Below are 13,795 nucleotides of genomic sequence, written 5' to 3' on the forward strand. Positions count from 1 at the left end.
CAAACGAAATGTTACATAAAACGAAGCTATCTGGTGGCGAAACGGAGTTCGCCGGGTTTGCTAGTAGTTATTTAAATATCTTGTTATATTAATATTTGTAATGTGGTCACAAATAGCTATGGAAAAAGAAAGGTGGAAATTTGCTATAGGTACCTATATTTTAGCATAGTTTTGTTTACCTACGTTATTTAAAAATAAAAATTATTAAATATTGTTTTTATATTATCTTTAAATTTGGCAAAAAATGTATTTCACCTGTTGAAAAATAACATTTATTTACTGATATTATTTGTAAAACGTTCTTAGGTTAGCACTTAGGCTTTCAGATATATATGATCATTACTGTCTTTACTTTCAAAACCCGTATCATACTACACATTTCTTGCGTATGTTACTAAATGTACAATCCTTGCAAACAAAGAAAAAATACAAATTTTATAGAGATATAAGTAAATTCAGTACTTAATGCAAATCTCAAGCTAAAAGCTCTTAGAACTCGATTAACTCTTAACAGTTTTATATAACCGCATGAGCGAGTACTTCTTTGTTGTTTTCTCGCTTGCAGCGCCACCTACACAAAATGGCGACTCCTGAGCATAAAGTGATTTGTGTTCTGCAATTTGCTAAGAGTGAATCTGTAATTTCAGTTCAAATTGCGTTTTGTTTAAAGTTTAATTGTGATCCCCCACGTGGCAAAAACAACCACCGATGGTCGAGACGACAGAGCTGTTTTTCGCTGGCCTCCACGTTCACCTGCCATAACGCCATGTGTTTTTTTTCTTTTTGGGGCTTTGTAAAAAATCGTGTCTACGTTCCGCCGCTACCTAATGTATTGCAAAGTTGAGACACAGGATTGAAGAGGCCATTGCTTCCATTACTCCAGACTTGTCAACCAAATTGCGGAAAGGATTGTATGCCGTATAACAAAAGGTGCACATATTGAACATTTGTAAAAAAAAAAAAAAAGGTTAGTTAACCTTCAATTTATATGTGTGATTCGTTGTAAATAGGCTAAATTAAACCGCTTAAATACACAATTGAAACTGGGACATTATCTTATGGACACCCAGTATGTTCTGAACAAAACTGCTTTCTTTGAGTACACGTGGTTTTGCCTAAAGTCATTTAGCCTTAAATGTTCTTTAGGCAAATTGACTTTAAGCAAAACGACTTTAGTCAAAACGACTTTAGGCAAACTAACTTAAGGCAAACTAACTTTAGGACAAATGACTTTAGGCAAAACGACTTAAGGCCAAACTACTTTAGGCAAAACGACTTTAGGCAAAACGAATTTTAGGAATTACGATTTTAGGCATTACGATTTTAGGCAAAACGAATTTTAGGCATTACGATTTTAGGCAAAACGACTTTAGGCACAACGACTTTAGGCAAAATAACTTTAGGCAAAATAACTTTAGGCAAAATGACTTTAGCTCAAACAACTTTAGGCAAATAGACTTTAGGAAAAACGAATTTTAGGCAAAACGAAGGTGGGGAAACACGATTAGGTAAAACGATTTAAGGCAAAACTACGCGTCCCCCCTTTCTTTCAGGTAACCTGGTAAGTTGTAGTTAAATGATACCGCAAAGTAACAATAACGATATATATATTTATTTAACTTTTGCTATACGGGCCTATAAAGTGATGCTGAAATCGAATTACATTAAAGCTTACAGATGTTTCGTTAATTTCCGAGCCCTCGATCCCGTCTCCCCTTACCGTTGTCAACAGTTCATCCCTGTCAACCTGCACGTCAAAGGAAAAGCTGGATGGTATTTCCACTCCCTCCACCTCTTTAGCACCCGCTCTTTGCAACACGCGTTAATTTCTCTGACGCGAAGAGCTGCCCTGGTGGGAAAATAGCCGTGTCCCAGGAAGGCAAAGGAAGCTCACAAAAAAAAAAGTACGGATTATTTGAAGAGCGAGGGGAAGGAGGAAGGTATATAGTTGTGACGGGTGACCGTCAATTACTTAGCGGCGCCATCAAATTACCTGCAGTCACCGCTTTTGCCGCGGGGACTGGGAGGACATAGTCGTCACTGCTGCCGCCGCTGCTGCTGCTGCTGCTACGGCGAGAGGATTGTTGCCAGTGGCGCTCCCGGCGGGAGGATATGGAAATAAACACCGCCCGCGGGACCGCTTCCACGAACGAAATGAACGACGCCCCAGGCGTCCGCTTCACAAAAGAGCTCGTTCCACCCCCCCCCCCCCTCGACCCACCCGGAAAACCACCAACCACTTTAGCGCTCACCGCATCTACCTGTGAACGTGCTGTATGCAACCGCTTCGTTATATATAAAAAAAATAATACACCTCTGGCTTGCACCGATGTGCTATTTTCCTACTTCATGAAAATAAAAATAACAAATAACCTTAGAACCATTAGCCTACACTACAAAATAAAATATCTTTCCACAACAGGACACTGTCAAACTGTTCAATTTTAACACAATAATCTTTGCTTACTTTCGTAATGGTTGCACCGTGGAATTCCCTTTCCCATCGTCTCTCTGAAAAGTTTTTATCTAATAACTTTTAATTGGAATTTTTCTCACATTTTTTTTTAAAATTATCTCACATTGGAATTTAAAGAGGTAAGTTGGTTGCGAAGTCAAGCTGAAATCCGTTTAAATGAAGTAAAATTCAGTAGGTTACTTGAATTATATGAAATAGCTTGGTATCTGGGTTGTAGCCACGTCCTTGGCGAATAATTCACCGACGTTCCGGTCGACATTGCAGTCGCCATCATCAGGGAGCAGTTACCTACTGCTCTCTGATGATGGCGACTGCAATGTTGACCGAAACGTCGGTGAATTATTTGCCAAGGACGCAGCTACAACCCAGAAGCCAAGCTACTTCAAAAAATGGCCGTGAAAGCCTGCGAACATTATTACTTGAATGATATACCTCGACCAAAATATAAAAAAAAAAAAAAAAAAAAATTATAGGCACTGAACACTTTCAGACGTAGTGAGACACAACCATCTTACGGAAGCTTTACCTACAAGAATTAAAGAGAAACACTGAGAGAGAAATTTTTGTTTTAATTTGTTTGTAAATGTTGTGAGGTTGCGTGATATTACGGCCCTACTCGGGAATCGAGTGTATTGACACAACCACCATAAATGAGAGGTATTCGTTTTTTGTGTCAACCTTAAGATACGCATTCAAATGGGAATGAATGTGGTGATGATGTGAACGAACACGCGCGTGTGTGGGTGATTAAATGTGGGTAATATCACATAAATGAATGAACATCATAGCGCAGTATCCAGTCAGTTCCGAGAAAAAAAGCCTTTCAAAATTCAAGCAAACTTTATATACCTACTATTTCATTTTTAATTCTGGTCATCGGCGCAGTGGACTGGGTGGTAACGTACCGGCCCGGCCTGCCGATTCTTAATGACGATCTCTTGTTTCACTAATTTAATTTTATAAATAATAATACTGTCTAAAATATTTTTAATTTAAATATAAATAAATTTATTTAATTAATTCATGTTTATTAGATAAGAGCTGTAATTAAAATAAATTATTAAATCATTTATATATAAAATAAGTTATAATTTGTGGGTTGAGTACGTAATTAAAAACATTAATAATCATTTTCACTCATAATTTTGTTTTCCAAAAAAAATCTGGTTTATGATTATCATAAAAACATTGGAAACCGTAAGTTTTTTTTTGTTATCTTGCACAATTAACAAAAGATTATTGTTTACATGAAAAACTTTGTAAAATTAGATCTGTTAGAAAACCTACTTCATTAACATTCAAAAAGATTTCTCAATTTCCTGATTTTATTAATATTTGGAAATGATAAATTATGATTAAATATTCATTGTATTTTAATGGAGTCTTCACGGGTATTTATTTTTCAATTTCTTCCGTCTAAATTGGCAGAATTCTGCAAACACTTTATTATATTTCTTTACTTGTCCATAAAAATAAAAGTTGAAAGTTTGAACAAAAGGAGTACATTTTGGGGAAATAACTTTTATTGTACAGGTAGGTAAATTTTGTCATTCGTGAAGAAATAACAAATAATATAAAAAATACATACATTGGTTAGAAGGGACTTTTGGCTTATTTACCCAAGCGTCAGCCCTACCGACCTAGGGCCCCCATGGGGGAGGATACAGAATGCGCCGTATTGGTATTCGGGAGAGTTGTTAGAGCTACCGCTATGGCCAGAGTCTGAGGCCACCCATCCCAGCATATAATGAATTTAAACACAATATACATAAAAATAAGTTATTTATTGAATTATATATATAAGCCCTCTTTGTGACAATTATTTAGGCAAACCAAATTTTTTCTTTTGAAAAACAACTGATGAAATAACAATGAAGTAACTAAAATTAAGTTACAAATTTTTTTCTAGACAATTTCAATTTTGGCAGTCTTTAAACCCTCAGCAACTTTGTTTGATTCGTGGTAGAATAATAAGCCGGTAGTAAAAATATGTACCCATTCCACGATCTCACTCTTTAGAGATAAGCAAAAATGTAATTATCTTGTTCGAGTTTGTTGGGTGTGATTTATGTCATTAGCGAGTAGCTAGTTATCATAAGTTTTCATTCAAATTTGTTTTCGAATCGACACCTAAAGAACCATTTCCAAAATTAATTATGTCATAATGATGCCTCATCAAAAACATTTCATGTTTTCCGGTTTGTCTGGATGAAAAAAACAATTATTTAACTACTCAAGAAGGGAGAAAATCTATCAAAACATATTTTGTCAATTTTTAACTCTGATTGGTGATTATATTAGGGCTTACGAATAAAATATTATATTGTTTCATTTATATTGCAAGTAAAACTATACAGAAAAAATTAATTTCAAAATAACCTATCGCAAAATAAGTTTTTTATTCAACCCCAGAATTGTTTAAATTACTTGTATCATAAATTATTTTGGCCATCAAGTACAAAGTATTGAAAATTTTGGTGAATAAGGAAATTACTGCTGTATTTAAAGTGATGTTACATAAATAATTAAAAAAAAAAATTTCGTATTATTTGCAAAGGTTATTGTCAAGGTCTTTTTTTTTTTTTTTTTTTTAGTTTTGGATTTCTGCAAGATTTAATTTTTCACTGTTAAAAGTTTGTTTTGCTAACCATTTCGTGGAATGACACTTATTTATCTCAGACGTATGTAATCAACTTTATTTAGGATTGAAGTTTCTGAAATAAAGTGTGCATTTGGACGCCAGCAGAATGTGACATAAATTAATCTTTAAAAAAGTTAAAATTAAGTCATTAAAAAGGAAACACAGCTGACATTTCCCCTGGCAAGATGTAAAACATTTCAGCTTGTAGGCAGTTGAATAATTACCATGGGAACAATTAGCTATGACCAAACAGTGGAATCTGGATTTTTTTTTTTTTTAATTTTTGATCATAGAAATAGCCCACAAAGAGATGAATGGACGTGCTAAAATAAATCCTCTATGTACTACAACCAAATTTATTAATTTCATTACGATATATGTGTTCACTTATTTAAAGTGTTCGAAACATCCCATTTATAGAAAATAATAATTAAATATTTTACAGACTTTATTTTCAAATAGAGTGAGGTGATGCAGTGATGATGCACTGGAATCAAATTACTGAAGTCCAGGCTTTGAATTGCGGTCCAAACATCGGAATTAAATGTTTCAAGCAAATGCCAGGAGGGTAACTTCATTCAGGCCATAACTGACTTTCATTCCAGTTTTCTTAAATTATGATTAGAAATGACGTATCTGTCTCTAGTGCCCTCGCTGACTAGTCACTTTGAGCCCCAGAATTAAGAAAAAAAACTCTTTATAATGTTGGACACAAAAATATTTAGTTGATATGGACTTTGAAACATGCAAATTGTATAATATTGCAATTATTAAATCTAATAAATTTGTCTTTAATAATACTGTACATATAAAAATGTTACTAAAATTATGAATGTTCATAATAATAGTGTGTTAGAGTATAGAAATCTTATCCATGTATTAAAATTAGTAATACTTATAACAAATAATTTTATTAAAATGTTTCGTATTGTTGTAAATAAAGGTTAAATTCATAGTTCCCGTTCAATAAAGCAACATTATGTTGAAAATTTGTGTGGCAGTTCAAAGAAAAGGACTAGAGGCACAAACAAATTGCGCGTCTTCTGGGATGTTGCAAAATGTCTACCAAGATGGTTTCCTTCCGGCTCTGCTCAGCCAATTATCGGTTTTCGGATGGATGGGAACGTGAGTGAGCAGTTCGCCCAGGTCCGAAAAAAGCACAATGCACAGGCACAAAGTTGAAGAGCCAGTAGATCTCGAACCCCTCGCGTCTCCTTTTCAAAACCTCCGCCCAATCCACTGCCTGGTATTCAAATTCAGCTTCCCGACTTCTAGCAGACTTTCAGTCCGATAATTATCCAACCCCGGGAAGAATATCGTACAAATTATCCAAGTGTAAAAACTTTCCCTTAACACTCACTTAACGGTAAAAATAAATGACTTTAAATCAATCAGGACATTCTCACACAAATAAAACATCCAAGAACTTCCAGTGAAAAAATGTAAAAATGGTATTGTTATTTAATACTTACTTAGCGAAAAAAATTGGACTTATATGAATCTTGTTTTAAAATAATAAAAAAATACTTATGAAATAGTTTATTTTATTTTACTTTTAAAAATAATTATATATTCTTGAATTATGCAGTAGATATGCGTCTTTTCCAAATATAATTTTTTTTTTCCAATTTTTTCGTAACAAAATTTTGGAGAGGAAGTAAGTTAGCCTATCAAGTTCACTGACACCACATTATTTAAACGCAACAATTGTTATTTTTTTAAGACAAAAAACCTGACTAATATTTACCTAAGATTGTTCTATTAATCACCAAATGTGTGTGTTTTTAATAACGTAAAAATGAAAGGAGAAATAAAATCATTGCATTGACACTAAACCACACCAAACAACATTTTTTTTAACAAATCTTACACTTAAAAAAAGATTTGTAAATATTCTATTTTTATTAAAAAATTTAATATTTATGAAAAAAATCGAATACAAATTGAATATTTAAAATAAACCATAAATAAATTTAATGGAAGTAAATTTTATTTAAATAATCCAAGGACATTACCGAAAATAATCTCAAGTATAGGGTGAAAGCAGCAGATAGAACTCACAGTGCATGTTGAATTGCAAGGTGGCCTCCAGCGGCTGTACACTGTTTTTGTTACATGCTCAGCACCTGACTGGTAAAAGCAGCATATTATATATGGAGATAGCAGGAGAGGTTCTATGGTGGCAGTAGATGGTGGCCACGGTTCAAGTCAACCTGCACCTTTGACTCCCATGCCTGTGTCCTGTTGTTGCGCGCTAAGTACCTGGCTGGTAATACCTAATATACTTCATAAGAAGAAATCAACATGTAATACTACAACAGCAGCTGGTATTCACAATGCATGTCGAGGTGCATGTTGGACTCCAGAGACGTTTTTCTTTAAGAACATAAATAGTTATAGCTGCATGTTGCATGAAGGGATATAACCATGTAATTGTAACAGTAGCAGATAGCATTTACATCACATTTCTACGTGCACGGTTACTTGCTGTGACTCTATACAGTTTTTGTTTCTCATTAGCACGTGAACAGTAATAGCAGTATATTACATAAGGAGATAGCAGCAGGTGGTACACACAGTTCATGTCGACGTGCACGGTGGCCTCCAGCGGCTGTGTCCTGTTGTTGTTTCTCATTTGCACATGAACAGTGATATCAGTATATTACATAAGGAGATAGCAGCAGGCGGTACTCACAGTTCATGTCGACGTGCACGGTGGCCTCCAGCGGCTGTGTCCTGTTGTTGTTTCTCATTAGCACGTGAACAGTAATAGCAGTATATTACATAAGGAAATAGCAGCAGGTGGTACTCACAGTTCATGTCGACGTGCACGGTGGCCTCCAGCGGCTGTGTCCTGTTGTTGTTTCTCATTAGCACGTGAACAGTGATATCTATATATTACATAAGGAGATAGCAGCAGGTGGTACTCACAGTTCATGTCGACGTGCACGGTGGCCTCCAGCGGCTGTGTCCTGTTGTTGTTTCTCATTAGCACGTGAACAGTAGTAGCAGTATAATACATAAGGAGATAGCAGCAGGTGGTACTCACAGTTCATGTGGACGTGCACGGTGGCCTCCAGCGGCTGTGTCCTGTTGTTGTTTCTCATTAATACGTGAACAGTGATATCAGTATATTACATAAGGAGATAGCAGCAGGCGGTACTTACAGTTCATGTCGACGTGCACGGTGGCCTCCAGCGGCTGTGTCCTGTTGTTGTTTCTTATTAGCACTTGAACAGTAATAGCAGTATATTACATAAGGAGATAGCAGAAGGTGGTACTCACAGTTCATGTCGACGTGCACGGTGGCCTCCAGCGGCTGTGTCCTGTTATTGTTTCTCATTAGCACGTGAACAGTAATAGCAGTATATTACATAAGGAGATAGCAGCAGGTGGTACTCACAGTTCATGTCGACGTGCACGGTGGCCTCCAGAGGCTGTGTCCTGTTGTTGTTTCTCATCAGCACGCGAACAGTAATAGCAGTATATTACATAAGGAGATAGCAGCAGGTGGTACTCACAGTTCATGTCGACGTGCACGGTGGCCTCCAGCGGCTGTGTCCTGTTGTTGTTTCTCGCCACGCACCGGAGCTGCGAGTGCAGGTCTTCTCGCCCCAGGTTCATGATCACCAGCTCACTGCGCACTTGGTCGCCGACATCCCCCGCCTCCTCCTGGGTGCTCTGCATCTCGTCGTTCCTGTACCACAGGACCGTAGGCTTGGGCTTTCCTGCAACAAACAGATGAATTTCTTTTTCATATAGAATTAAATAACGAGAAAAAAATGGTATCAATTCATTAAAGCTTTAACCCACATTTCAAATAAAACTTAAATCTTATTATTATATATTATGAAAGACTTTTAGTTATCTTTAAACATAATTATTTTACTGGAATTTAATTAATTTTTGTAATAAAACCTTTTTTAATAAGATTGTCCTTTTATTTTCTTGTCAACTTTCAAAATTTTTAATGTGTAACATCCTATCTCTCGTTATTGGGCATTTGTTATGAGTAATTTCATTAATGGAACGGAAGTAGATCGGAACGGAAATGTGTAAATATAATGCTGCTATCTGTTGAAGTCTTAGAAATCTTCCAAAGATGACGGACCCGAGTGTTTTAACTATGTATATATATAATATAAAGTATTGCTTTTATGAGCATCGTAGAATTACACCGGGCATTGATTCGAAAATTAATGCTTTATAAAAGTATAACTATTCTTTAATTCTTAATGTTATAATTTATAGTCATAAAAATTAGCATGTTTTTGATTACGAGCTTTTGATGAGTAAACATCGAACCTGGGTAACGAGCAAATTTATGTGTTTTCGTGTTCTTCATATATAATATAAAAATGAATCGCAAAATGTGTTGGTAAGCGCATAACTGAACAACGCGTGGACCAATTTGGCCAATTTTTTATTTTTTTTTTTAATGTTCGTTGAAGTTCAAAGATGGTTTTTACGGCGAGAAAAATTCGAATAATTGCCGGAAAAACCCTAAAACCAGCCCTTTTCTTTTTCCCATACAAACGTTTTCTAACTAAAACGAGCACTCATTGTTGTTTAAACAATGCAGGTATGTTCCTAATGTCAAAGAGTCAATTTGCACTTTATTACCTCTGTACAAAGTTAAATCATATATATCAAAACAGTGTTCGTTGGAGCACAGATAAACAAAAAAAAAACCGAAATCGAATAGTTCAATTTGGTCGGCTTCGCGATTTTATTTCATTTGTTTTACTTTAAAATGCATCAGTTTTCAATTAATTACATCAGTCAAACAAAACAAGCGTTACCAAAATTATTTCATAAGTTTAAGTTTTTATTATTTCATTTCCCTATTTTAAATACGGCTTGAAGGATTTGACTCCAAGTCATATCAAATTAAAAAAAAGTTGAAACAACAACAAACTGTCAATGTCAGTGTTTTTTTTATTTTTTTTATTTTAGGTTACCTACCCTAATGAGTTTGCTTTTGTCAACTTATACACGAAACAAATTCTTACCTATATAGTGTTTTGTGCAGTGTTAATTTACCTATGATCGCTAATTATTGCATGTGACAAAATAATCTATAATAAAGATATGCCTCCTATTAGACGAATCAATTTAGGTAGAAGAACCCGAAATGCTACAAACCAAGCTAACTACCGATCTAATCATGCACTACAATGAAAATAAAAATTAATATGTTTCACATTATTAACAATAAAGAGATTTTTTTTATTTATCTTTTTATTTATGTTTTATATTTAATTATATTTCTTATTCATCACACCCTATCACCAGGGTGACGGTTCTGTTCAGGAGAATTTTTTTCCCCGACTATAAAATATGTAGGAACAAAAAAATGTCACATTACAAATCATTTTGACAGTACTTTATTGCAATTTAATTAGGCAGTACGAAGTCTGCCGGGTCAGCTAGTGTTACAATAAAATTATATGACAAAACTCAGACACATACAGCTCTTTAAAATAATGCTGAACTTGATAAATAAACTAATTAATAAAATATAAGCTATTCAAATATCAAATTTCTGGATGCGAATCACTCACACCGCTGAAATTTTCTGCCTAAATCGTAAACTTTTCTTGTCACCATTAAACGCAGATATCAGCAAGGGATGAGTGAAATGGTTATTTTCCAATATTAGTGTGGTTTGGAATGAAAAACAGGTTATTTAGATCTTTAACGTTATCAGTCATTGAGTATGAAGATCTGTTTTAAGATATCACAATTCCAATTGCAAATAGTGAATAAAAATTCATAACAGCCATCAAAATTGTGGCTTAATTTTAACACCGCCATTGTATTGTTCTAATTTTTTTAAAAGATAATAACATTTGGTCACGGTTGCAGATGTGAAAATGTTAAATTTCATCAAGCATTGTCTGTGTGTGTTTGTATGTGTCACTTTTATCCTGTCAGATTTGTTATGATGGATTTCGTTGAATAGTGCCGGTAATATTCTGGGTTTAACAATTATTCATTTGGTATGGTTGGTTTGCCAACAATGACACAATACTAAGTAACTAACAGATACATTTTGTAATAACTGAGAACCAACTGAAATCATCGACCAGCATCAATAAAAAAAAAGACGTTTAATGAATGAGAATTCATTCAAGAAATACCTCTCATAATTAAAAATCAGAGTTACCATGATAGTGTCGTGGCCCCACTCCCGTTTCCGGCCCATGAGGTTTTCAAAGCTTCAGAATCACACAGGATCACACGAAAATTTTATTATATTCTCTGGGGATACCTTAAAAAATAAATTGTGTACGTTGAGAAAATAATGATCATCCTACACTTTAAAGAGAGAGATGCTGCAGAAATTGCACCTGTAACTGTGGACACGATTGAGAAGACGTGACAGGAGACAAACTTAATACCGTCTAAATATCACCATATCAAAGTATTAGCTTACCAAGAAGAAAAAATAAAAATTATTATTAACATTTTTAAACCACGCATATGTATATCCATTAAATACTTCGTTTAAGATAACACTTTAGAATTATGGCACTCATTCTCGAAGGTCATGTAGCTTACTATACGTATTGTACTGTGAGAATAAATAACCCAAAGAATTTATGTTTGGTTGGAAATATGTTTACCTAACTGCACTATTTGAAAATTAAAATAGAAGTATTTGGGTCGACCAAAATAATTTGGTGTAATCTTTAGTCATTAATTACCATATATTACCGTTTTAAATATATTGTACGGTTTATGTACAACCTCTAAACTTTTTTAAAATTGTACCCCAGACGAGATAAATTGAAACTTTCAACTATGTATATAGGTAGTTATTTCTGCCATACAATCTATATGAAAAAGGGTTACTTCTATTGCACGTTTTACCTTACTGCTTTTGAGATGTTTAAATATATAAGGAATGTAAGAGACTAATGCATTCAAAACGATGCCAAATGTTAATATACATGTAAACACAAGAATCTTAAATCCATTCTGTTTTTTCAGACGTTGCACTTTTAATGCATTTCGCTTACTTGCCTACATTGATAAAAAGTATTCGGATATTTACAGTAATAATGTAAGGGTGTAATGAAAACCTACTTATGGCAAAATAGTTTTTAATAAAATGTATTTTATCACGCCTACATCATGTTAAAATAAAATTCGATACATAAGAAATATTCCATAACTCAGTTAATTTTCCACTGAAATTTACAGATAAGTTACTTCTTTTCCTTGTTTAGAACCCTTAAAAAAATTGTGATTGAAATTTTGAGAACTCCTTTTAAATATTAATGTCGTGCCTTCGAATTAATTTTCAAGGAACTTGGGAAAGTATCAGGAAATTCGAATCTAAGATGTAATAATAGAACCTACCATGCCTTTAAATATTGACCGTTTACAATATATATCTACCAAAGAAATGAAAATGGGCAAACTCTCTTTCGCTACGCCCCCACCCAAAAAAAAAAACACTGTAACATGATTCCCCTCCAACAAGGCGCGGTTACAAATGTTTTCTTGCCAGGAACCAATAATATCTATCCCTCCCCGCCCCGCAAAAACCAGTCCGAAAACGTACATTTTTCACGGTCTGGGGTCTGGAGGCTGGCGAGGGAGTGTAGCTACCTGAGACGAAGAAAGACTCCATTTGTCGAAGGGGGGAAAAAAAATGACAAGTTTCTCATAACCCGCGCTGCACGGATAACAGATGACCCTGGAAGGGGAAGCGGGGTGGAGAAGGACATTTCTTGCAATTTGGACGCGTATTTCTCTTGTAAGTGTGCCAATATTGAAGACTCGAAAGCTCTAGATAAAATGTCAGCGCACTGCGTTGAAGAGATAAAAAAAAAAAACACATCTGAATCATATTTTAAAATTAACTTCGTTCTGGCATACATAGGCTATGTAACTTTATATGTTTGCAACGGAAAGAGGCGGGCTTGTATTTCGGAAGACTTATGGGTACGCTGTGCGGCATGATGGTATTTTTTTTTGTTCTACACACGCCCTTCTCTTCTACTCATAGTAGATATTATCCGGCTATCGTGAGTATCGGTAACTTATCCGACTCATTCCTTCATTCGCACACTAGATGGGCGCATATAAGGTGTGCAAAACTGCAGAGAGAAAAATAAATAAATTCCATTTGAAATCTGCTCAAAGATATCAGAGTGGCGTCTGTTAAAAAAACTTTTTTAAAGATATGCTTAGGGTGGATGAGTAGTTCTATTTCAGTTTTTTTCCGTTTGTAAATTATATTTTTAGGAGAGCGAAATGATTAAAACGCTTGTTTTGAAAATAATATACAGTCATGAAAATTCCGATACACAGGATAAAAAAAAATTCTGTACGTTTACAAAAGATTTTCTTGGGAAACCAGTTGCCAAAAAAATTAGTTCGTATTACTACAAGAATTATGTTGTAACTTTGTACAACACCATGCTATAGTTTTTCCAGATTATTACGAAAAATGGGCGCATAATTTTGCATTTTTATTGGGGTTTATTCAAGCATATATATATTTTTTTTAAATCATGGAAAAGATAATGAATTATTCACATTTTACTTTGATTTGCTTTATAAAGCTTACTATGTGCTCAGTTAATAGTAAGAAGATATTCAGGGAACGGTTTATACATAACTTTAACTATTGGAGGTATACTGGGCCAACACAAAGCATAAAG

General features: G+C 34.6%; 1 protein-coding gene across 1 annotated transcript in view; it reads right to left on the reverse strand.

Moving 5' to 3' along the window:
- Positions 1-13,795, reverse strand: part of LOC134536317 (hemicentin-2-like) — a 365,105-nt gene that overhangs the window by 49,413 nt on the left and 301,897 nt on the right. The window contains exon 5 of the mRNA XM_063376068.1: positions 8,639-8,845. Within this exon, the coding sequence (XP_063232138.1) occupies positions 8,639-8,845 (207 nt within the window). The remainder of the gene's footprint in view (positions 1-8,638; positions 8,846-13,795) is intronic.

The sequence above is a fragment of the Bacillus rossius genome, chromosome 10, assembly GCF_032445375.1.
Source record: "Bacillus rossius redtenbacheri isolate Brsri chromosome 10, Brsri_v3, whole genome shotgun sequence".
NCBI lineage: Eukaryota > Metazoa > Arthropoda > Insecta > Phasmatodea > Bacillidae > Bacillus > Bacillus rossius.